This window comes from Neofelis nebulosa, chromosome 9 (assembly GCF_028018385.1).
Source record: "Neofelis nebulosa isolate mNeoNeb1 chromosome 9, mNeoNeb1.pri, whole genome shotgun sequence".
NCBI classification, from domain to species: Eukaryota; Metazoa; Chordata; class Mammalia; order Carnivora; family Felidae; genus Neofelis; species Neofelis nebulosa.
This window is the reverse complement of record NC_080790.1, coordinates 140032132-140056477: the sequence shown is the minus strand read 5'-3', so window position 1 is coordinate 140056477 and position 24346 is coordinate 140032132. Positions and strand designations below refer to the sequence as shown.

The 24346-nt window shown below is 65.5% G+C and overlaps 3 protein-coding genes across 10 annotated transcripts in view; 1 reads left to right on the top strand and 2 right to left on the bottom strand.

Moving 5' to 3' along the window:
* Positions 1-2148, bottom strand: part of OSBPL2 (oxysterol binding protein like 2) — a 37001-nt gene extending 34853 nt beyond the window's left edge. For 4 of the 5 annotated variants that reach the window (XR_009249156.1, XM_058686144.1, XM_058686148.1 and 1 more), the window contains exon 1: positions 2012-2148. The gene's annotated coding sequence lies outside the window, so the exon portion shown is untranslated. Of the gene's footprint in view, positions 1-1444; positions 1668-2011 lie in introns of those variants that run through there. The other variant, XM_058686145.1, reaches the window with a different exon arrangement.
* Positions 1-24346, bottom strand: part of MTG2 (mitochondrial ribosome associated GTPase 2) — a 243062-nt gene that overhangs the window by 193273 nt on the left and 25443 nt on the right. The gene's annotated exons all lie outside the window — the stretch shown is intronic.
* On the top strand, positions 19306-24187 carry HRH3 (histamine receptor H3). 2 transcript variants are annotated; one of them, XM_058686151.1, is made up of 4 exons: positions 19306-19900; positions 20982-21148; positions 22270-23189; positions 23845-24187. In XM_058686151.1, exons 1-4 carry the CDS (start codon positions 19651-19653, stop codon positions 23870-23872), a joined length of 1365 nt encoding a protein of 454 aa, XP_058542134.1. In that variant the 5' UTR covers positions 19306-19650; the 3' UTR covers positions 23873-24187. The 2 variants fall into 2 exon arrangements, with proteins under 2 accessions (XP_058542134.1, XP_058542135.1); XM_058686152.1 differs by lacking the exon at positions 23845-24187 and having other exon boundaries at positions 22270-23659.

The following is a 24346-nucleotide window of genomic DNA, read 5'->3' as shown; positions in this document are numbered from 1 at the left end:
GCCAGATGGAGAATTCCTTTATTTCAGTAGGAATAAAATGGTTCTATAAACACTCATGCTCACAAAAAAATGAAAATCTCTCAGGTGCATATGCTGTAAGAAATACAATTCTGACACATTACGATGTGTTACTACATGTGATACAGCACATGTAGAATGTTCCAGAAGAAAACGTTAAGGGGCTATTGTAAACAATAGTTTTGGTTTTAAAAGGCCATAGGGAGGGGCGCCTGGGTGGCTCAGTCGGTTGAGCGGCCGACTTCGGCTCAGGTCATGATCTCATGGTTGATGAGTTCCAGCCCGCGTCGGGCTCTGTGCTGACAGCTCAGAGCCAGGAGCCTGTTTCCGATTCTGTGTGTGCCTCTCTGTCTGCCCCTCCCCCGCTCATGCTCTGTCTCTCTGTCAAAAATAAACAAACATTAAAAAAAATTTTTTTTTCAAAAGGCCATAGGGAGAGGCACTTTAAGAGTGTAGAGTCTGAAGCCAGCCTACTTGGGTTCAAATCCCTGCTGTATCATCCACTACTGTGTGACTCAGAGTAAGTTACCCACCTCTCCGCTCCTCGGCTCACTCATGAACACATTAAGGATGTCAAACACAGGAATAAAGTGAATATAATAGGCTCCCTGCAGTCCTGGGAAGACAACTGTTACACAGTATCACCACCCGAGGTAGGAGCTGTTATTAACATTAAGGACATGTGACGCAGACAGGAAAAGCAGATCTACCCGGGAGAGTCAGTCCATGCATGGTCATGTTTTCAGTGACAACACCATGCCAGGCCCCGCGCTGGACAAGGAGGAAGTGGAGCCGGTAAGGTTCCTGTTCTCAACAAGAGGAAAGGGAACTAATAATCCGGAGCACCTACTATGTGCCGGGGACTTGGGGGTGATGGGGTCGTCTGCTCCTCAGCCCTGCAGGTAAATGACATATGGCACAGAGGAAGGAGCTGAGGCTGGGGGAGATGGGAAAACACCACCCAGCAGACGGTCAGCAACAGCCTTCTACTTGCAGGGACGCCCTCGGGGACACCGTCCTTGCACCAGCCCCCAGGGCTGTGTCCCTCCCACATCCCCAGTGGGTTGGAGGGGTCAGGCAGCTTGCTGCCTGAATTCCAGAAATGAACGAAGGGAGCGAGGCCAGGTCTCCAGATGTGCCCAGGCAGGCAGTCCCAGAAAAGGGGCTAATGCTGCCGCAGCTGCGGGCCCAGGTGGGCAGCTGGTCCCGGACTGACACTCAGGATACAGACCCGGGACATGAGCACGGCTTCCCGGGAGGTGACCCTCACACTCAGGAGCACCGGGAACACGGGCCAGCACCTGGTTTCTCCTCCCGCACACGTGGGGGTACCGACTGGAGACCGCCCCAGGCCCCGTTCTGCGAGGCTGCGCTCGGTAAGTCCGACGGCTTGCGCGGGAGCGGGGAAAGAGGAAACACGTCCGACCTGTGCGACATCAGAGTCCGGTCCAGGGCGCCCCACGGCACGACGGGCAGCGAAGGCTGACACACGGACGGCGAGCCAGGCGCGGGCGCACCAGCCCTCCCACAGGTGGTCGCCCGGGGCGGCCGGGTCCCCGGCGGGGACGCTGCCCCTCCGCGCGGCCCGCGTGTGCGACCCCGGGCCGCAGCCCAGCCCGCCCCGGCCCGCAGCCCGCGCCCCCGGCCCTCCCGCCGCCCGGCGGGGCGGGCAGGCGAGCCCAGGCCTCCCAGCCCACCCGACTTCCGGCGCCGCGGTTGCCCGGCGACGCGGGGCCTCCGCCGCCGCCCCCCGCCCGCCGCCGCCAACTTTCCTCCCAAGTTTCCCCGGGGCCGCAGGGCTGACGGGCGGGCGGGCGGGCGGCGGGGGTCGGGCCGGGGTCGGGCCGGGGTCGGGCCGGGTCCAGGCCTGGCCGGCGGGTCGGTGAGCACGGGGCTCCCGCTCCCCACCACCACCCCGCCCCGCCGGGCCTCCCGCCCGCCCGACGCCCGCCCGAGCCCCCGGCGACGCGGGGCCGGGGTCCGGGCCGCTCACCTGGACCGCGGTCGCTCCGGCGCCGGCCGAGCCTCGCCGCCCACCCCGCCCCCGCCCCACAGGCCCGCGACCCGCTGACACCGAGGCGGAAGTGCGGCCGGCCGCCAGGCAGACTGACAGCCGGCGCTCTCCACTCGCCGCGCCCGGCGCCGGAGCGTCAGCGGCCGTCCGCCCAATCCGCGCCCGGCCCGAGGGCCGCGCCGGGAGGCGGGACTATGCTAATCATTTGCGGGAGAGGCAACCCCCGTTGCCCCTCGGGAGTCCCGCCCCGCGCGGAGGAGTGACGCCACGGACAGCCAGTCACAGCAGGTAGAGGCGGGGTTATGCAGATATTGACCCTAGGTGGGTGGGAGAGAGGGAGGAAGGGGCGTGGCTGGACGGGTTGAGTTTACAAACAGCGAGTCAGGTGGCGGGGGTGCTGGGCGGTTGGTGGCTCTGCGCTCCGCTGTTCCCGACCCCCAGGGGACGGGCGGCGGCTGGAGTCCTCCTCTCAAAGCTGTCTTCCTCAGTTCAAACATGTTGCGGGCTCCCCCTTGTCCACCCTCCTTGGCATACCATTCATCGCTCACCAGAATCCTGCGCCAATTTACCCTCCGGCCGTATCCCTGGCAGTTAATTCCCCTGTTTAAAACTCACTGATCTGGGGGCGCCTGGGTGGCTCAGTCGGTTAAGTGTCCAACTTCAGCTCAGGTCACGATCTCGCGGTCCGTGAGTTCGAGCCCCGCGTCGGGCTCTGGGCTGACCGCTCAGAGCCTGGAACCTGCCCTCTCTCTCTGCCTCTCCCCATTCATGCTCGCTCTCTCTCTCTCTCTCTCTGTCTCAAAAATAAATAAAACGTTTAAAAATAAATAAATAAAACTCACTGATCTGTAGTGGCTCCGCGACTGAGCCCAGAAGCTCTGGAGTCAGACCCCGAGCTTGCATCCTTATCAGCTGTGTGGCCTTGGGCAAGTTAACTAACCTCTCTGAGCCTATGAGCACCCAGATGTTCCTTTGCAAACTAGGTTTCTCCCACCCTCATCCCATTTGAAGCACAGGTCTGGGTTTGGGTTTGGGTGAGTGGAGTAACAGGAAACAGGCTGGTTGCTCAGAAAGTGATTGATTCAGGAGTGAGCAAGTGACCCTGTCCTGGCCAATGAGGGTCCGCCCTGAGACTTCCGCTGGGGGTCGGAGAGCTCAGGCGAGAGGGAAAGGCTGAGGCCAAATGACTCTCCCATCTGCCCACAGACCTCTCCAGAACTGGGCCGGCTGAGAGAAAGACGCTGTCTGGAGCTACTTACTGGGCGTCTTGCCACCGTGAGGGATGTGGCGCCCGGGAATGAGGCCAGCCCAGAGGGAAGCAAGAGCACACGTCCTGGGTCACCTGGAACAGCTACACCCTAAGCAAGCTCTGTCCTAGACTTTTCAGTTACAGGAGCTACTGTATTTTCTTTTCTGCTGAAGCCAGTTTGAGTACAAAGGAATACTGGGTCTTGCACCCCCAACAGTACTGACAGAATAGTCGTGACCACATGGCACATGGAGACAGTCCCGCTCACGGCCACCTCTTCCACAAAGCCGGACCCCACCCCCACCGTGCCCCACCCGGCCTCCTGTCCCCCAATGCTGGTCTCCACGCTGCCGCCTCAGAATGATTCCCCATCTCTAGCAAGGAGGAGGTACTGACAGGTCACCCCCAGCAGGACTAAGGGTGCCTTGAGGGCAGGGGCCGGCCTCGACTGAGTGGATGGGGTCTCCGGCAGGGTTGGGGCCCAGAGATCCCGTCATCCCCCATCCTAGAGACTGGCCCAGCTCACTGGTGGGCCCTGTCACTGCAGCCCGCCGACGTGCTGGGACTGAAAAGGAGCTCTCCCAACCTCTGCTGTAGAGAGAAACCAGGAGGGGGTGGGGCCAAGCCTCCGAAACAAAGGCGTTGCCATGGTTACCCCTGAAGAAACCGACCCCAGCAGAAGAGGGAGGTGTGTGCAGGCCCCCAAGCCAGGACAAGGACAAGGCCTGTTGCCATGGAGATGCTCCAAAGCTTCCCCTGTGGGCCTGGCCAAAGTCCAGTGCAGGGTCCCGAAACCACCACCCCTCATTCTGACGGGGTTTTGCGATTCTGACCTAGGGCAAAGGACACGCCCCGAGGGATTCAACCTGCCGGCCCACCCCGTGGCCATGACCTCTGGGGTGAATGCGGTATCGGGGAGCTAGGGCCAGAGGAGAGGCTGGAGTGGACAGAGTCTCCTGTCTGCCCACGGGCCACACCAGGGCTGAGCTTGACCACCTCTGCCCTGGCCTTGGAGTGGGGTAGGGTCTGACCCCAGTTGGGCCCTGCGGCTGGGATATCAGTTTACCCCCTTTTAACAGATCCAATAAACTTGAGTTCCAAGGATCAGGTGCTGGTCCTTCCTGGTCCCCGAGGCCAGGACTGAGTGAGAATCCCCTCTTGGCTGATGGCTGGGAGGACGGCACCTGGGGCCCAACGCAGGAGCATTTTTCCTGACCTTCAGTAGGTCAAGAGGCCGATTCCAGAGGCAAAATTCTCTAAGAATGGGACAGAAGATGGGAGTGGAAAAGGAGACAGAGGGGTTGGGGCCATGCGATGATGGTGGTGGTGGCTGACATCATCCAGTGGGTGACATGTCTTGCCCAGTTTCATGCCTGCGACGGCCAACTGAGTAGATACTATGTGTGATTCCCACTGTGCAGATGAGCAGACTGAGCCTGTGCTGAGGAAGCGGCCCAGGAACTTGTCAGAAAGACAGAGACCTGCCCAGACCTCTCCACCGGGTCTGCCCCTGAACCAGATGCCCAGCTGTTCCTGGGTGGCTGGGGCCCTGTGGGACTCCATATGGGTCACCATATCAACTACTGATGACCTACCCACTGGCGGGGGATTGTCACAGAGTGTCCTCCATCCCGAGCGCTCAGGCCTGGCTTGGCTCCCAGAGTCCCCTCGGGATCCCGGGGGTCCATCCACGTGTGCTGGGCTGGTACGTAACTTTCAGGGTGCCTGCTCCTGCAGGAACCGCTCTCCGACTGAGCCAACCCCAAGAGTGTCTGTGTGTCCCTCACCGCCCCAGAATTAGAACCTCCCTGTCCCACGTCCCGCACGAGGCTCAGCTGATATCGTGACCCAGCAGCCCTGTGGGTGGCTGCCCGGCCTCCCCTCAGCAGCTGGCCGACCTGTGGGCCCGGTGCCCGGAAGCCCCAAATGTGTGGGAACGCGTGCCCTTGCTGTGCCGTCAGGAGGCACATTCACACGTACTACCCTCCCGGCTGTCTCCCCGTGAGGACGCAGAACACGGATGATGCCTCCTTCAGATGGGGAAACTGAGGCTCAGGCAGCAGAGCAGGCTGTCCGCTCGCTGCAGAGCCGGCCGGCAGCCAGAGCCACCCCGTAAGCCCAACAGGGCTGGGCGTCCAGGAGTGCCGAGGCCGGCACTGCTGGCCTCGCCTTTGCCTTGGAAGGGGGCGGGGCGGGGCCCGAGGCTCAGCCCTCTCCCTGCCACCCACAGGCCTTTGCAGAGACACTTTCCGCTCTCTTCTGTGGGATGCTGGGGCGTCTCCTCTGAGGATGCCACCTGCGTGGCCGGAGAGCGCTGGCCACCGCGGCCTGGCCCTGGCCCTCACGTGGCCCAAGCGGATCCTTCCCCATGCAACCTTCTCGTCTCCTCTGCAACGTGACAGCGCTCGGCTTCCCCGTCGTCGGAGGAGGGTATTTTTAGTTTTGAACCCACCACGTGAAGAGAGACAAGTTATCAATAGCAGCGGCAAAGGGCTTTTTCTTTTTTTTCCCCATGGCTTTGGGGCCTGAGCAATCTGCACCCGTTAAATTCTGCCAAAGAAAAAGCGGTGCCTTCCTCTTACCCACTTTCCACCCCGCTGCGGCTCTGCCAGTCAGCTCCTCCCGGCGCGACCCCGCCTGACTCAGCGGCACCCCCATCCCCGGGGGAGGGAGTTGGCCCTGAGGTCAGTGTGTCCCCTGAAGGAACGGGCGGGGGTGAGCTGACCCTGGGGGCCGAGAGAGAGGGCAAGGCAGGCACGCGGGGGTTGGCGGGGCCCCGCCTTCCACGCCCACAGAGGTCACTTAGGCCCCACTTCTAGCTTCAGTAGCAGCCCTAGCATTTATTGAGCGCTTACTGTGTACCCAGCAGTGGGCTGAGCATCTTTGAGGGCACTTTCCCAAACCAGGTGCCATGCAATCCCCAGTCCCTCGTGGCTGTTATTAGGTGTTTCTGGAAGAAAGGGTTTCGTGGCCAAGTAGGTTTGGGAAAGCCACGTAAATGAAGCCGACGAGGGGGCACCCAGGTGGCTCAGTCAGTTAAGCGTCTTGATCTCTGCTCAGGTCATGATCTCACGGTCCGTGAGCCCTCAGACCCATGTGGACTTCAGTGCAGAGAGCAGAGCACAGAGCGTGGAGCCTGCTGGGAACTCTCTCTCTCTCCCTCCCTCTCTCTGCCCCTCCCCCACTCGTTCGTGCACACGTGTGCACACACGCGCGCGCTCTCTCTCTCAAAATAAATAAATAAATGAAATCATAACTAAATAAATAAACTAGGCCAACAAGTGTCCTCTCCGATGCAGGGCTTCCCAGCGCCCTGCTCACTCTGGTATATGTGGGAGCCTCTGGGATACGGAGGACCCACCTGCAGAGCCAGGATTTGCTGGAACTGGGAGATTTTCTTCCATGGAGTGTCCTGCAAGATGCTGGAGGGACCCCTACCTTGCTGGGGGCAGGGACGTTCGGACCAATGCAGCTGCCTTCCCTTCAGGGTCAGCTGAAGCTGCATATATAGAAACTCAGAACAACAGAGCCTTCCGCAAGGCAGAAGTGTCCTATCTCACGGGACACAGCCCGAGCTGTCCAGGGCTGGCGGGGAGCCGTGGGTCATCGAGGACCACGCCCCAGCCTATTGTGTCGCTGTTCTAGAGTCAGCCTCCATTCTCAGGTTCACCTCATGGCCCAAGATGGCTGCTGCTACTCCAGGCATCTCATGCGTATCTGGCCAGGAAGAAGGAGGCAGAGAAGGGCAGAAGTGCTGCCCCACAGTGAGTCGGCCCCATTTGAGGATCGGCCCCTGAAAGTTCCAGGCACTTCTGCTCACTCTTCCCTGGCCAGAACTGCGTCCCACACCATTCTTGGTGGGACAGCAGCATTTTAGCGGAGGGCATGGCCAGCCTGAACAAAACAGAGGACCCATGGCCTGTGCCTGTGCCTGGCGGGATGCTCAGCGTCCCCGGACACTGACGCACTCAGCGTGGGCCTGTGGGTTCCCCCTTCCTGGCCGTGCCCTGACTTCAGGCCGGTGGTTCCTTGTGGTACCTGTCGACCACCTGCTGTGCTGGCTCCGTGGTGCCACTGGGAGGTCCTGATTCCAGGAGGCCAGAGGGGACCGCGGGCAAGGGGAGGGGCGGCTGGGCCCTGCCCCTTCTCTCTCCACCCCTCCTAGGGGCCCACGTGGGGCAGGAGGGGTGTGGTGCGTCTGCGTGCGGGGCATCAGCAGGGTGGGCAGAAGCAGGAGAAAGGGGCACCAGCAGCAGGTGGGGTGGGGGTGTTGGGTAGGAAACACTGGGGCATTTGAGGTTCTTCTGGGGGTCAGCGTGCCCCCTCCATGCCATCCCGGGAGGTGAAGGCAGGGGAGGGGAGAGGAGGGGACAGCTGGCCACAGTGTGCCAGGCACGCCCCAGGCCTGCCTTCGTGGCTCATGGAGGACTGTGCCCTGTGCCACCTGTGCAGTCAGGCGAGGCTCCGTGCTCAATTCACTGCCCCGCTGTTGCCGCCTTGAAATTCTTCATTGCTGGGGAGGGGCCCACATTTTTCTCTTGCGCGAGGCCCCACAAATTCTGCAGCTGCCCTAGATAAGGTACAGGAATCAGGGCCCACAGGTGCTGTCTCTCCAGCTCATGCACACAGCAGGCTGGGTGGCTCTGTCCCCTCCAGGCAGGGTGGCAGGCTGGGTGAGCAGGTCGGGCTTGTTCTGGGGAAGAGGCAAAGGTGCTGAGAAGAGGCTTCATGCTGGGGACTTAGCCAGACCTGCCCCAGCTCCGGGAAGGCGATCTGCCCGCGAGTCCCACAGCCGGAGCACCACCAGAGACGAAGCCATCGGGCACCTCCAGCCACTCACTGGCTACAGGAGTAACATTGCTTTCTGGGCTCCTAGCCGAGCTACACACAGTAGGTGCTCAATAAATGCCCCTGGATGCTGGCAGGAGGTGGTGCAGGTGGTCTTGGCAGGCAGCCAGGGTTGCGATGGAGCCTGGAGCCCCCTGCAGTTTGCAAACAGGGGTTCTTTCCAAGCCCGCTTCCCCAGGGCTGGGTGGAGCCCAGAGGAGACAGAGTCGTGGGAAAAGCACCTGTGAAGGCAGGACACAGGCGTGGCCCCAGAGCCGAGCAGCCAGCGCTCTCCCCAGCGGCCACCCCTCCCTCCTAGGAGTGGCCAGATTCTCCTGAGGGACCTCCACCCCGAGGCTGGCCCCATCCCGTGCCCCAGGCAGGGCACGGGATGGGACCTGGGGCATCACTGCATCACTCTGGGGTAATCAAGCAGGCGGGGGGCTTGGTCTCAAGGGCATACATTGTGCCACGGGGAGGGGAGCAGAGCCGAACCTGGGGCGGGGAACGCGGGTTCTGATGAGAAGCCTCCAAGGCCACTTCTCCACACGGAGAGTCCAGGCCTCTGGAGCGCGCCTCTCCCCATCAGGGCATCGCAGGCTGGGACCACCCTTCCGGATGGTGCACTGGTGAGTCAGTCAAGACAGACCCCAAGGAGCTCCAAATGTTTCCGGGGGCATTTAGCCACTGGCTTCTCCAATATTGCACCATTGTACAGATGGGAAAACAGAGCCCAGGGAAGGGATCATTACTTGTCATATGGGTGTTTCCGGCTCTGCATGAGTCAGCAGAGCAAATCTGGAAATGTGAGAGGACTATGTGATGCCAGGGAAAGGTAGATCCAGGCTGAATCTGGCAGGGGCATGGGGAGAGGGCGGGGGCTGGGGGAGAGGGCAGGGGCTGGGGGAGAGGGCAGGGGCATGGGGGAGAGGGCAGGGACTGTGGAATGGGCGGGCATATAGGGGAGAGGGCAGGAGCATGGGGAGAGGGCAAAGGCTGGGGGAGAGGGCAGGGTGTGGGGGAGAAGGCAGGGGCGTGGTGGAGAGAGCAGGGGTGTGGGGGAGAGGGCAGAGGTGTGGTGGAGAGAGCAGGAGCATGGGGGAGAGGGCAGGGGCATGGGGAGAGGGCAGGGGCATGGGGGAGAGGGCAGGGGCTGGGGGAGAGGGCAGGGGCATGGGGAGAGGGCAGGGGTATGGGGGAGAGGACAGGAGCATGGGGAGAGGGCAGGGTGTGGGGGAGAGGGCAGGGGCGTGGTGGAGAGAGCAGGGGCATGGGAAGAGGGCAGGGGCATGGGGAGAGAGCAGGGGCTGGGGGAGAGGGCAGGGGCTGGGGGAGAGGGCAGGGGCATGGGGAGAGGGCAGGAGCATGGGGGAGAGGGCAGGGGCTGGGGGAGAGGGCAGGGGCATGGGGGAGAGGGCAGGGACTATGGAATGGGCAGGCATATAGGGGAGAGGGCAAGAGCATGGGGAGAGGGCAAGGGCTGGGGGAGAGGGCAGGGTGTGGGGGAGAAGGCAGGGGCGTGGTGGAGAGAGCAGGGGCGTGGGGGAGAGGGCAGGGGCATGGGGAAAGGGCAGGGGCATGGGGGAGAGGGCAGGAGCTGGGGGGGAGGGCAAGGGCATGGGGAGAGGGCAGGGGCATGGGGGAGAGGGCAGGGGCATGGGGAGAGGGCAGGGGCATGGGGGAGAGGGCAGGGGCTGGGGGGGAGGGCAGGGGCATGGGGAGAGGGCAGGAGCATGGGGGAGAGGGCAGGGGCTGGGGGGGAGGGCAGGGGCATGGGGAGAGGGCAGGAGCATGGGGGAGAGGGCAGGGGCTGGGGGAGAGGGCAGGGGCATGGGGAGAGGGCAGGGGCTGGGGGAGAGGGCAGGGGCTGGGGGAGAGGGCAGGGGCATGGGGGAGAGGGCAGGGACTATGGAATGGGCAGGCATATAGGGGAGAGGGCAGGAGCATGGGGAGAGGGCAAGGGCTGGGGGAGAGGGCAGGGTGTGGGGGAGAAGGCAGGGGCGTGGTGGAGAGAGCAGGGGCGTGGGGGAGAGGGCAGGGGCATGGGGAAAGGGCAGGGGCATGGGGGAGAGGGCAGGGGCTGGGGGGGAGGGCAGGGGCATGGGGAGAGGGCAGGGGCATGGGGGAGAGGGCAGGGGCTGGGGGAGAGGGCAGGGGCATGGGGGAGAGGGCAGGGGCTGGGGGAGAGGGCAGGGCATCTCCCCAGGTAAGAAGCAGCCCTTCCCCCAGGGCCCTGGGGAGAACCCAGGTGCCCCGTGTGTCCCTGCAGAAGGCAAGTCTCTGGTCTGGGTCTGGGCACTGGGACTTCATTGTCCTCAAAGCTGAGCCGGCCTCTTTCTGCTGTAGCCTGGGTCACGCCGCTGTTGGAAGCAATCTCCCTCAAGGACTTGGGGACAACTCCCTTATTGGGTCCGGCGCCCCGGCACTGAAGGGACATTGCTGTTATTGGGTCCAGCGCCCCCAGCACCGCAGTTGGCTCGCTGGTTATCTTCCTGACAGACACAGGCCCCACAAGGAGCCCCCCTGAGCCCCGGGGTTCCCAGAGCACACAGAGGCGCCTCGCCAGGGCCGGGCCCCGTCTCCTCCTGCAGGAGGCAGCTCCGGGTGGTGTGGGCCGCGCGTGCAGGCCCCGTGGGGCCCCCCTGAAGCCCGGTCACCTCAGGGGGGAAGCGGGGCCCGGGGCTGCAGGCAGGGGCAGGGTGACGCTGGTGTGCCGGGGGCTGGGACCGGGCTCACGCGTGCTTGCACCCTCGGGGCCCAGCACCCGCATGGGCAAGATGAGGGCTTCGGGGTGGGGAGGGGGGCACGGGGACCCGTGGGGGAAGGTGATGGGTCAGGTGTGGGGGTAGGAACAGAAGTTCAGCCAGGCTTCAGGCTCCAGGGCCAGGGCTCGGCCTTGGGGGCCCTCACGAGGCCCGAGGCCCGAGATGGGGACCGTTGACCTCTCGGCCTCACCCCTGGAGCAGAGCAGGGCAGCAGCCAGTCAGGGGGAGTGGCCTGCACACAGCAATCAATGTCCCAGGACAGCCCCCCGTGTGCCCAGCCCAGAGGTCACCCCGTCCCCTACCCTCGACAGACTCCTCTACGTGTACTGTGCTGACCTCAATGGTGCCGTCCAGGGGCAAGGGCACTGTCGGCCCGTGTGCGGAGCACGTGGCCCCTGCCCAGCCTCAAACCCCAGGCCTGGGGGTCTGCAAATGGACTGCGGTCACCAGGCCCACCCCGCCTGATCATCATAGGAGGGGCCCAGTGGGGGACAGGCACATCGAAGGGAGGGGAAGGTCAGCCCCGGATGACGCACTAGGGAGCTAAGGCGCTGTGGCCGTGCTGCTGCTGGGCAGAGGGCACCGAGCAGAAACACGCTCCGGTCAGGGCAGGGCCTCCAAGGGCAGGCAGCAACGGGCCAGCTGCCAGCCAGGAGTCCAGACAAAGGAGCGGCTCAGGGCAGGGAGTGTTGGGGCCGGAGCGCGGCTTTCAGCGTGGGACAGGACCCTGGGCACCGCCCCCCGCTCACGCAGGCCCACCCCTCCCCACTAGCCCACTGCCACAAGCCCTGGGACTGGGCCCCGGGTCAGCGTGGCCTGTCCCCACCTCTGTCCGGGCTGACGACCCCCCAAGTTTTGACATTTACAGGAAAGAGGGAGCTCTGGTCGGTCCGAAGGCCCCAGAGCAGTGGCGGCTGGGGAACCGCGGAGTATGCTCAGCCCGGGTCCCCAGGCCCAGGTGACCTGTGGCAGGGCTGGGTCACCCAACCAAATACTCTTGGGGATGGCCGGGTCCCGTCCCCCACAAGCCGGATTCAGGTTCAGAGCCCTCCAGCCTCTCACCAGGCCCCGCGACTGCCCCCACGCAGCCTGACCCGGGGCCCTGGAGGAGACACAGCGGATGAGAGCGGAGTTCTCAGTTTTCTCCATGGAGCGTCCAGGCTTTGCCCACGGGGGGAAGCTGCACAGATAAAACACGCCCCATTCTGGGGCGACTGGGGGGTCAGTCGGCTGAGCGTCTGACTTCGGCTCAGGTCGTGATCTCACGGCTCGTGGGTTCGAGCCCCGTGTCGGGCTCTGTGCTGACAGCTCGGAGCCCGGAGCCTGCTTCCGATTCTGTGTCTCCTTTTCTCTCTGCCCCTCCCCTGCTAGCGCTCTGTCCGTCTCTCTCAAAAATAAACATTAAAAAAATTAAAAAACAGGCCTCATTCACTCAGGGAGTACTCGTCAGCCAGCCGGGGGGTGGGCACAACCAGAGAGAGAGCCTGGGTCTTGCAGAGGGACTTTCTGGAGGTACAGCTGCCTCTTTCCTCAGAGAAGGGCATTTGTTACCCCTCTGGCCCCTCAGCTGTCCCCGCCCCTCCCCCAGGCAGCTGTCCCCATGCCCCTCAGACCACACCTCTCCCAGGCTGCGCCTCTTCCGGGGAGCCCACCAGAGATTACCCTTCTTTTGTGTTTGATAACTGCGCCCAGCCCCACCCTTGGGGGAAAGAACCCAAGGTGAGGACATTTCAGACCCAAGTCAGGTGCCGACTCCCTCTCCACACTCACTGTGCTCTTGGCGGCCTCAGCCTCTGCCCTCGGCCTCTCGTTCCCCCCAGTGGAGACCAAGGCCCCGGAGGGGGTCTCTCCAGCAAGGACGAGGCGGGCGGGGCTGAAGTGGGGTGTGAGCTTTTCTGGGGCCCGCTGACCGGGCTGTGGGCCGGGCTGACCCAGCCTCCGAGCCTGCAGCACCGGCTCCCGGCAAGCAAGAAGTAGGCCAGGAAGGGCTGCGGGCTTCCTTCCCGCCGGGCGGGCCCGAGGCGGCCTCCAGAGCCGCCCTGCCCGGGCTCTTGGCGGTCTGCCGGGCCTGCCGTGGGACAGAGCCGCCCTCGCCCCTCACGCCCCTGCACGCTCTTCTCCCTCTGTGCCCCGTGCTCGCAGCGGACGCTCGGGAAGAAGGCGGTCTCGCAGTCCCAGCTGCCCCCAGGGACCCCCACCCAGGGGCTTTGTCCCAGGGGCCTCCCACCGAGCTCTCGGGGCCCAGGCCCACCCCCAGGAGCGTGCCCGGGCTCCCTGGGCCCTGCCGACGAAGGCCGTGCTGGGGGAAGGGCCAGGGGCCCCCCACGGGACCCCCCACCCAGTGGCGGGTGCGGGGGGCGACCTCGGCTTCCCGCCTACCGCCCTTCCCCCTCCATCCTTCCTCTACCCTCCACAGGGGTGGGGTTCTAAGGATGTCAGCCCACGCTGCCGCAAGCTCAGGCACGGCTGCCAGCCACCAGGATTTGGTCTGAGCCAGGCCAGTGGCGCTAATTCTGGGTTTCTGTTGGCAGCCCCTCCTTCCTCCCGGGGAGTGAATGAGAGCACAGGAGGGCAGCCCAGCCGTAGGCAGCGATCTCAGGGACACATCCCCTGCTGGGAATGGTGAATACAGGGAAAAGACAGATGGCAAGAAGCTGCTGTTCTTTGAGCTCCTGGATACAGCCATGTCTGAAACCTACCCCCTGGACCTTTCAGCCACAGGCCACAATCAGTACCCCCTCCCTTAGGGGTATCGAGTCGGTTTTGTCATTTGCAGCCACACTACAGCCACTATATCCCTGGTCCTCCCGTCCCCTCTCTCCTTCCTGCCACCTGGGCCCTGGGCCCAATTCAGCTCTGTCCCTAAAGGCAGGGAAATCAGACCCAGCTTTTATTCCAAATTGGTGGCGTCCAGAGCCATTCTGGTCACACCCGGACCCTGAACTCATCAGGACGCACCAGGAGCTGGCTCAGAATGTCACCAAGAGAAAAAAAAAAAAAAAAAAGAAGACAAGGAACAAAAAAAGAAAACTCTGCATTCCCGTATTCAAATGAGCTCCTGCAGAAAGAGAGAAAGCAAACAGCAGTGGTTCCTCTGAAGAAGTGTCACCGCGCTGGACCCAGAGGCCTGACGAGTGCTCTGGCAAATGTGCCGGGGCCGTCACCAGCAGGACAATCGCCCCGCAGCTGGGCCTGGGCAGTTCCACGCCTCCATTATTCCTCATTAGTGGGCACGTCCCACGCGGCAGGGCAGCGCGCTGCGGGAACAGCCGCGGGCACGCGGTTGGTTGAAGGAGAAAGGTTTTTCCAGCACAACGAGGGTGGCTAATGGCAGAGCCCGGTGACAGCGTAGGACGCAAGGGACGGCGGCCTGCTGGTCTGACACGGGCAACACCCAACTTTGTTTCTCCAGCGCGGAGCTCCTCTAACCCAGGACCCAGGAGGAGGGGGGCGGGCTGCCGCGGGGCCCGGCTTCCTTCCGATTCCAGAGCTGGGGCTGGGCCCTGGGGGCTTGTCGACGTCTGTTCCAGAACGTCCAACGGGCAGTTGAATCTCCGGCACCCCGTTGGCCCCAGTCTGCCCCTCCTGCATGCTCCCTGCCCACCGGTGCCACACCCTCCTCCGAGCCACTTGAACCCAAAGCCTGAAGTCAGCCTTGACCTCTGCCTTTGTGTCACACGCCTCACGGGTCAGCTTCAAAAGACACCCGGAATCCGGCCAGGTCTTCCGCCCGCACTGCCATGCAGGGCGGGGCCACATCACCCTCACCGGGGGCACCTCCCCCGGCCCCGGGTCTCTGCCCTCCACCCCACCAGACTCTGCGCACCGAGGAGGGGGGCCCGGCACAGCCCGCAGCCCTGCGGGGCCTCCCCCTCCAGGCAGCACGTCTGCCCCCTCCCACGCCGTCCCCTTGCTCTGTGCCCCAGCCACAGACACACGCTCCCACGTCCTGGTCCTCTGCTCCTGCAGTTCCCCCTCCCTCCAGACACCACCCGGGCTGCCCCCTCCCTCCTCAGTCCTCGGTGGGAGGGACAGCTGAGCCCCTCTGAGTGCTGCAGGTGCTGTCCCCTGCACGTGGGGGCCCCCCCGGGGCTGCCCCAGCCTCTCTCCTGGGGGGACAATTGGAGGACAGGGATGGCGGGCGAGCCCCTTTGCTACTGCCGGCCGGTCTCGGGGCTCAGCTGCGGCTCAGCCCCTCCCTCCTCCACCGTCCAGCCTACCCGGCCAGCCTCATCCCACCTCGATGTCACTCTGCAGGTCTTGGAGGCCTGCCTGGGAGGGTGACCCACACCCTCACCCCTAAGGGTCTGAGTCCCTGGTTGCTGCGCCTTCTCAGGCTGGGACAGCTGCACTGTCCACGCACGTGATAGTCACACGGGGGCCCCACGGTGCCAGGAGGGCCCTGCACTCCACACGTCTCCCCACGGCCGCTTTAGGTCCCAGCAGCCCCACCCCTCCTGCTGATGGAGCCCTGACCGCTCCTCCTGTCTGGGCCCAAGGGGCTCGAAGTGCCGGGGAGGCAGTCGAGGCTGAGTTCACCAGGCCCTTGCCCGTGTGTCCGGGTGCCAGTGTGCCTGTGGGAGGGGGCCTGTGACCCTGCAGAGCCCCGGGGGCGGGGGTAAAATTCCTCCGTGGGCCGCGGCGTCCGGGCGTTCGTTCTCCTCCCGCCGGGCATGCAGTGCCGCGTACAGACCGGTTCGTTCCGCTGGGTCCCGTGGGGCGGCGCCCGCCCTCTCGGCCATTGCCCTGCTGTGGTGCCTTGGAAGGCTGTCCCCGTCTGCGTCCTGCGAAGCGACCCAGTCCAGGCTGGTGCGGCAGGCCGAGCAGGCAGCGGACTCCACGCTGATGGGCCCGGACAGGGCGCCGCCCGGCATGGGTTTCCCTGTCCTCGGGTCAGGCTTCCATGAGGCCCTGGGTCACGGTGACGCGCCCACACCCGAGCCCGTGTGTGAAGACCGGCCAGTGTGGAAGGGGCCCAACGTATCCAATTCACCACCAGGTGGCGATTTGTTCTCCAGAAGAATGTGCCATTTTGGGGACTCGGCGTTTGGTCTCTGCTGCCGGCGGGTCGGACGTTCAGAGGAGGCGGTAGCCAGGTCGTCCTGGGCAGGTGGGAGCCCGTGCTCCTGGCTCACGCGTGGCCCCTGGCGTGACCGCTCTGTGCCATCACGCCATTCCCGGGGAACACCGGGGCCCATAGTCACACGTCCATCCACACGGCCCCAGCCCAGAGTCCTTGCCCCCACCTCTGACCTGACGGGTCAGGCCCCCGGACCAGCCCCGCAGGCTTTGGACCCTGCCCCTGAACCCACGGATGTTGTCACCTGGGCCGTGTTCTGACTCACGCGGCACCTGCCACCAGGGGCTGGGAGTCGCCTCAGCTCCAGTTCAGCAGCAGACCCCTGTGCCCCACTCTCCTGAAAGGAGAGCTGAGTGGCACACGCCGTGGCTACCCCAGGCCTGTGTGCCCTGACACCGTCTGTCCCCTGCTTTGCTTCATTTCCTACAGCCGTCGGACGGAGGCATTTACTCAGTCACCGCCTTATGCCGGCCTCCCTCCGTTAGGAGAACTTGGCGCGATGCCTGATATGTAGTAGGTGCTCAGGAAAACCTTGTTGCATGGATGAATGAACGAACCGATCGATCCGTCGGTGGGTGAATGATCTCCTCTGTGTGGGGTTTGCAGGAGATTCTGGCTGGAGTTTGCGTGAATGGGGTGCTTGCTCTACGGCCCCTTTGTGAGACTGGACGTTTGGCACAGAAACTGGGGCACGAGCCACTCTGCGAGGGTCTCGGTGAGCCAGAGTAGGGCCCTGCTCCTGTCCCCCAACCATCAACCCGACTGTCCCAGGGTCTTGGAGGGTCCATGCCATCCAGAGACCTGGATACTCACTTCTTGGGACAGAACCCCCAGGGCAAGATGTCCTGTGCACAGCCATATAAGGACCTGCCTCATTCACCCCAAATTGCCTTGGCCCAGTTGGGCCCAGCCCAGCGGACATCAGGCTTCTGTCCAACCAAGGTCAAAACTGGCCTCAAGGGCCTTGATGTCAGAGCCGGGCCAAGAGTGTGGCTGTTAAATGAGGGGCCTCTGGCCTCGTGTGACCTTGGGCAGGTGGCTTTCCCACTCTGCACAGGGACCTTTGGTCCTATCCACCTTTGAGGGCAAATGGGAGTTAATGAGGTCATGCATGTAAATGCCAGGAGGAGGTGCTCACCAGTCTTGGCCATGGTCACCCTCAAACTTGTGGGTCAGCCCTGGCCCTCCCTCTCCTGATGGCCTCAACTTACAGAGGCCATCTCCACCTCAGGAAAACACATGGCTCCTTTGAGTCATATAGCTGGCCCCCCAGTGCCAGGGTCTAACTGAGTCCATGACCCCTCCAGCTGCTGTGGGGACAAAGACTGCCAGGGAAGGCTCCAGAATATTGACAGCCACAAGGACAACCACGGCCAGCTTCACCGAGACTTCAGAGTTGCTGCCCTCTACACAGACTTCCCCTTGACTTGTCCCTCCATCCCGTACAGTAAGCAACACGTAGTCCTCATCCCAGGGGGGACACCGAGGCTGGAAAAGGGGCTCCCAGCTAGTGAGAGAGAGCCAAAGCCCCCCTCCAGTCCCCCATCAAACTCCATCTCCCAAGGCCAGGGGTGAAGGGCACCCACACAGCACCATCCGGCCAAGGCCAGCCTTGGGCGACTGGGAAAGAGCAGGGCCTGGGGGACCCGCTCAGCAGGGAGCTGCTGGCAGACAGAGCGTGGGGCGCAGAGTCCCGACCCAGGACCAAAGGTGCAGGACAACTTGGGGGATGGCAGTGATGGGGTCCAGCGGCTCTCTGCTGCTCCAGAAACTCTCTGCGTGGCTCGCCTCACCACCAACTAGCTGCCTGGTCCTGGCAAAGCCCTGCCCACCAGGCACACTGGGGTGCGGTGAGGAGAAGCCGGGGAGCCTGCAAGAGGAACAGGGCTCGCTGGTGGAGGGGAGTATAGCCAGGTGCTCAGAGAGGGCTTCTGGGAGCACGAGCTGGAGCCCCGCCCTCCTCCTCCAGAGGCCGCGGAACAGTGGGCCCCCTGGGGCGAAGGTCCGGGGTCTCCTGCTGCACAGCCAGCTCTGAGGAAGGGTTAGAGGGAGCCTAGCCTCCTCCACTTCCCAAAGTTTCTGAAGTGTCTCTTGGGGCTAGGGCAAGAGACGGTCCCCGCGTGCTGAGGAAGCTACGGTAAGTGTGGGAGCGCCTGTGTGTGCCGGCGGGACAGCAGCCCCTCCCCCCAGCCTCGCTGCCCCCACCCCCCACATGCAGACTCGCCCATTTCTGTCCTCCTGGAGGCTTCCGCAGATGCGCGCCGCTGGAGACAGAGCAGAGAGAGTCGCTGCTTTTCTCTCCCTCGGGCGCTGTTCCCTGGCTGTCTGCTGTCTGCTGTGTGTGTGTCTAACTGCCGTTCGTGGGTCCCCAGCCTGACGCTGGGTGGCTGTTTCCTTGGTCTGTGGGTGTCTGTGTGTCTGAGTGTGGGCGCATCTGTCTGTCTCGCTGTGTCTCCTGCGGAATCTGTCCTTGACCCTGTCTATCTGAGCATGTGTGTCTGGGGGGGAGGGGGTGCTCCTTCCCGCCGCCTCTCCTCCCACCCCCACCCCCCCTCCTGCAGGCGCTAACGCAGCCGCGGCAGCTGCTGCCTTGGCTGCGCCCTAAGCGCAGTGACCTCGCCTGTCCCTGCAGCGGTGACCGCCTCACTCTGCTGTCAGCAGGGGGAGGGGGCCATGGCCAGGCTCTGAACCTCTGGCCTCTCCCTGCTCAACCTGGGGCCGCCGGAGCCCCGGGGGGGTGTGCTCCCTTCCCGGCTGGGCCCACTGGCCCCCCATCTTCCCTTATGTAACTCCACAACCGTCTGCGCCTTGCAGGTCACCCTAGACCCTGCGCTGGGCTCTGCCCAGAGTCCCACGCATATGGGGGCTGGAGCGGACCCCTGGTCGGGGCCCCTGCTCTCGGAGACCCCTCCCCCTCCTTTCTCCTTGGGACGTTCCTTCCCCTGAGACCCGCCTGCCTGAAGCATGACAGGAGGAGGGGTCCCGCGGGGCAAGTTCCCCTGGGCGCAGGAGCAGGTGCACCCCTCCCTGCATTTCAGGTCCCCACAATCGTCCCGACTCCCGACGAGGGCCCGCCAGGGTCGCCGGGGAGCCCGGCGGCGCAGGTACCGGCTCCTGTGCGCGCGGGCCGGCTGGCGGCAGGCGCGCCCCCCGCCCCGGCGCCCGCCTGCTCGGGCCGGGCTCTCCGCCAGCCGCCGAGCGCTCCTGGCTGGGGCTCCGGCGGCCCGGCGGGCACGCGGCGCTGTCCGTGGTGCTGCCGGCGCCGGGCGGGGCGGGGGCGGGGCGGGGGCGGGGCGGGGGCGGGGCGCGGGCGGCAGCCAATGGCGGGGGCGCTGCGCGGGGCGCGGGGGGCGGCGGGCTGCGCGCGGGGCGCACTCGGCTGCGCGCTGCACTCGGGGCGCACCGGCGCTCTGGCGGCGGCTCGGGCTCCCGCTCCGCTCCGGGTCCGCCCGGGCTGCAGCGGTCGTGCCGCTGGCCCCATTCGGCTCGGATTCCGGCCCGAGCCCCCTCGGCGCCGCCAGCCCCGGCCCCGTCCCGGGTCTCGGCGCCCGCGGACCATGCGCCGGGCAGCCCCCGGGGAAGCCGGCCGGGCCGAGAGCCCGCAGACACCAGGCTCCCGGGCCGGGGCCCCTCCCGGCCGCCCGGCCGGCGGTCCGCGCCCTGCCCCGCGCCCCGGCGCCGCCTGAGCCGGCGGGTCATGGAGCGCACGCCGCCCGACGGGCCGCTGAACGCGTCGGGGGCGCTGGCGGGCGAGGCGGCGGCTGCGGGCGGGGCGCGCGGCTTCTCCGCCGCCTGGACCGCGGTGCTGGCCGCGCTCATGGCGCTGCTTATCGTGGCCACGGTGCTCGGCAACGCGCTGGTCATGCTCGCCTTCGTGGCCGACTCGAGCCTCCGCACCCAGAACAACTTCTTTCTGCTCAACCTCGCCATCTCCGACTTCCTCGTGGGTAAAGCCCCCAGCCCCCGCCCGAGCCCAGGAGTGTCCAGCCTGGCCCGGCCAGCAGGGATTGGAGCGTGGACCTAGGGCGCCTTTCTGTTCGGGCACACGGCCCCGCCAGGGAGCCCTGTTTGGGGAGGGGGCGTCCGGGACCCGGGTGTGGTGGCGGTGGGCGCGGGCGAAGTTCCTTGCCTCCCCCACCCGGGACCGGGGCTGGGGGTGGGGGGGGGATGTTCCTCGGAAAAGGGCCCCGGCGGGCGGGCGGGCGCTTGGCCAGGCGCAAGGCGCAGCGGCCGCGAGTGCACCGCTGGCTCCTGCGCCGTAGCCAAACAAAGGCTGCTGGCGGACTCAGGACGTGCGGAGGGCGCTGGGAGAGGTTTGGGGGAGGGGACATGGAAGGGAGTTTTTAGAGCCCTGTTGGGGGAGGGGGGCGTGGGGGAAGCGGGGTGGGGGTGGGGGAGATGCTCGGAGGAGCGCGCTCTCACGTGTCCGTGCACTGCTGCCGGCTTGGGGGCGGGGCGCGCGGAGGGGGCCCGAGCGCCAGACACCTGTTGGGGCTGCTAAGTGCGTCTGCCAGACCCTGGGCCGTGGGAGCGGCTGGCGTGGTGGCAGCCAATGCCCTTTGGGTCGGGAGAAAGGCGTTCTCTCTTTCTGACCTGAGGAGGAAGGGCTGTCCAAAGGCTGGGTTAGGGGCTGGGGTCCAGCAGGTGGAAGAGGAGGGAGGAAATTTTCCTGCCTCCCTCTGGGGCCTGGGAGGACTGCACAGAAATGTGGACGTACCGAATCAAGGCTTGGGGGGGGGGTGTCTCATCATGCCCGGAGGTCCCCACCCCTGGATCTTCCCTCCTACTTCCAAGTCCAGGGGACGCCAGTAGGACTGGAAGCTAGGCAGGGGCTGAAGGCCAGTCGCAGGGTAGAGGGTGTGCCTAAGAGACAGGGCGGAGGCAAGGGCAAGGTCAGGGTTGCCGGTCCCAGGAAAGCGGAAAGCGGCCGTTGCATCACCCCCAGGTCCTGCCTGTCTCTCCACTGTGGTGGGTTTGACCCCAGGCCCCTGTCCAGCCATGGCCCACCGTGGCCTTACTCTCCTACAGGGGCCTTCTGCATCCCACTATATGTGCCCTATGTGCTGACTGGCCGCTGGCCCTTTAGCCGTGGTCTCTGCAAGCTGTGGCTGGTGGTGGACTACCTACTCTGCACCTCGTCCGTTTTCAACATCGTGCTCATCAGCTATGACCGCTTCCTGTCAGTCACCCGCGCTGTGAGTCTGGGAAGCCGGTGCCCCATGTTCGCTCCTGGGAGGGGGTGGTCAGGAAGTGGCCACAGCAGAGGATGGCCACTTCCAAGTTGTGGGCAGTACCGGGTGGGCTTGGTCCCTGCTGGCCTCACCCCTGACGTACTGGGTACTCTATGGCCAGCCGCCCACTCAGTAGCCATTTGCTGCCAGTAGGACGGGTCCTGGGACAGGCAGGAGGCACGTCTGGACCCGGCATCGGGTATTCCTGAAGGAACGGGGGCAATTCAGCCTCCACCCTGGAGCAGGTCCGAAGTCTGGAGGGCTGAGGGAGGATCTGGGCCAGAGGTCGTTGGTGGTACCCTCCCCACCGTGCGCTCGTGTGTGTGTGTGTGTGTGTGTGTGTGTGTGTGTATGTGCGCACAAGCGTGCGTGCATGTGTGCACGAGTGTGCCCCCAGAAGTCAGTCATCAGCTTCTGGCTCCACAAGCTTTTCCTGGTGTGAGTAGTCACCGTGAGCCAGGGACGCTGGACGCTGGCCTGCCTCAGGGTCAGGCGGGCGCAGGGGCAGCAGCCGGAGTCCCGGTTGGCCCTCTTCTTTGAGATGACTCTGCCAGTCACTCTGAGCGCCCTCTGCTGGGGGCCCCACGTGTCCCCGCCTGGAGAGGCCACGAGACCCGTGCAGAGCAGGGGCTCAGGGTCCCCTTGAGCCAATCCACCTGTGGTCTCCACCGCTGTCCCTGAGCCACCAGGGAAGGGAGGACGACTTCCACAGTGAAGATTGCACGAGACACCCAGCAGGTGCCGGGCACGGAGCCCGGCACGGGGGACGCTCGGTGGGCAGGGGAGGGTGACGGGACCTCCCCCACCCCCTGGGTGCCCACGGCCAGCAGGGGCAGCACGCAAGCGGCCTGGCACGAAGTTAGCGTTTGGGGTCGATCTGAGGGAGGTTGCATGACCGCGGGAGAGTGTGCTGGGGCCTCAGCCGGCCAGACCCACGTGGGGAGCGGGCAGGGGAGGGAGGCCACGCGCAGAGGCCCCAGAGGCTGCGGCGGTGGCGGGGCGGCCGCGGGGTGTTGGGGGAGCTCCCAGTCCCCTGTTGCTGCTGCCCGGGCCCCTTCCCTCCTGACCCGGCGTGTCCCGGGCAGGTCTCCTACCGGGCCCAGCAGGGCGACACGCGGCGGGCGGTGCAGAAGATGGTGATGGTGTGGGTGCTGGCCTTCCTCCTGTACGGGCCGGCCATCCTGAGCTGGGAGTACCTGTCCGGAGGCAGCTCCATCCCCGAGGGCCACTGCTACGCCGAGTTCTTCTACAACTGGTACTTCCTCATCACGGCCTCCACCCTCGAGTTCTTCACGCCCTTCCTCAGCGTCACCTTCTTCAACCTCAGCATCTACCTGAACATCCAGAGGCGCACCCGCGTCCGGCTGGACGGGGCGCGTGACCCCGAGCCCCCGCCCGAGGCCCGGCCCTCCCCGCCGCCCGCCGCGCCCGGCTGCCGGGGCTGCCGGCAGAAGGGGCGCGGGGAGGCCGTGCCGCTGCACAGGTACGGGGTCGGGGTGGGCGAGGCGGCGCCGGGCGCCGAGGCGGGGGAGGCGGCCCTCGCGGGCGGCGGCGGCGGGGGGGCCGCCGCGGCCTCGCCCACCTCCAGCTCCGGCAGCTCCTCGCGGGGCACCGAGCGGCCTCGCTCGCTCAGGCGGGGCTCCAAGCCCTCGGCGTCCTCCGCGTCGCTGGAGAAGCGCATGAACCTGGCGTCCCAGAGCATCACCCAGCGCTTCCGGCTGTCTCGGGACAAGAAGGTGGCCAAGTCGCTGGCCGTCATCGTCAGCGTCTTCGGGCTCTGCTGGGCCCCGTACACACTCTTGATGATCATCCGGGCCGCCTGCCACGGCCACTGCGTCCCTGACTACTGGTACGAGACGTCCTTCTGGCTGCTGTGGGCCAACTCGGCCGTCAACCCCGTCCTGTACCCGCTGTGCCACTACAGTTTCCGCCGAGCCTTCACCAAGCTGCTCTGCCCCCAGAAGCTCAAGATCCAGCCGCACAGCTCCCTGGAGCACTGCTGGAAGTGAGCCGGCCCTTGGCGGGCACCCGGGGTGCCGGGGGGGGGGGGGGTGCCTCCCACCGCCGCCGCCCCCGCCAGGCTCCGGTTTCCTGGGCAGCCGGCCACACCGCCCCCGACCTGGCCGCCCCCGGGCGTGAGCCACGCCTCGTCTCCAGCCCGCCCAAAATGCCATGGCAGAATCTCTCAGACCGTCCGCCTGCCGCGGGGGCAGCTCGCTGGGCCGGCCAGAGCGGCCCCTGCTGCCTGAACCGGAGCCTGGTCGCCCACCCCGCCGCTCAAACCCTAGCTTCACCCCGGGAGGAACAATCCCAGCCACGCCGCCCGCGCCCCACAGACGGTCCGGCGGCCGGTGGTGCCCACCCTTTTGCACAAGTGCTGCTTGGTGTCCTTCCCAAAGCGAGTGATCGGCGTGCGCTCCGGGCCTCGTGAGCAGTCTGCCCTGCACGTGCACACATCTGCGCACACCTGCACACGTCCCCCCCCCCCCCCCCCGCCCCTCCCCCGCCCTCCCCACAAGCCAGGGCCATGGGCTCTGCTGCTGTCTGTCCCCTGCTTGAGCCCGGGCCCCAGCCCCCTCCAAGTCCCTATGCCCCCAAAGTGCCAAGTGCCCCCCAGGGACCCGCGGCCGTCCTCTGCCCTTCCATTCTGGGTGTTTCAGGAAGACGAAGAAGAAAACACGTCCGTGAACTCCATGTTCCTTGGCTGTTTAATCAAGAGAGACAAAATTGCTGAGGGGATTGGCAGGTGTGGGCTCCCACGCCCTCCTTCCTCGCGCTGCTGCTTCCGGCTGAGCTGCGCCAGCTGCTTCTGCCCACCCCGCCCCCGGGCTCGGGGTGCTGGGCCCTGCCTGGCGGCTCCGAGCGCGGCCGGGGCCCCGGACGCCTGCTCGTCGGGAAGGCCGCCTCTCTTGCTTCATCCGCTCCGGCTGAGGGGCGGGAGGGGGCCCCCGGGGCTCGCAGGGGCAGCCCCAGGACACCGGGGCCGTCGGCCACGTCCCGTGCCCCCCGCCCCCCCCCCCCCCGTCGGCGCTGTGCATGCCCCGCTCCCCGCCTGCCCGCTGCCCTGCAGACTTCGAGGTCCACAGTAAAGTGTATTTTTTTATTGGTGCTGATTCCTGAGGCCTTCCTGGGGGCGGGCTGAGCCACCGTACTTTGGTCGGG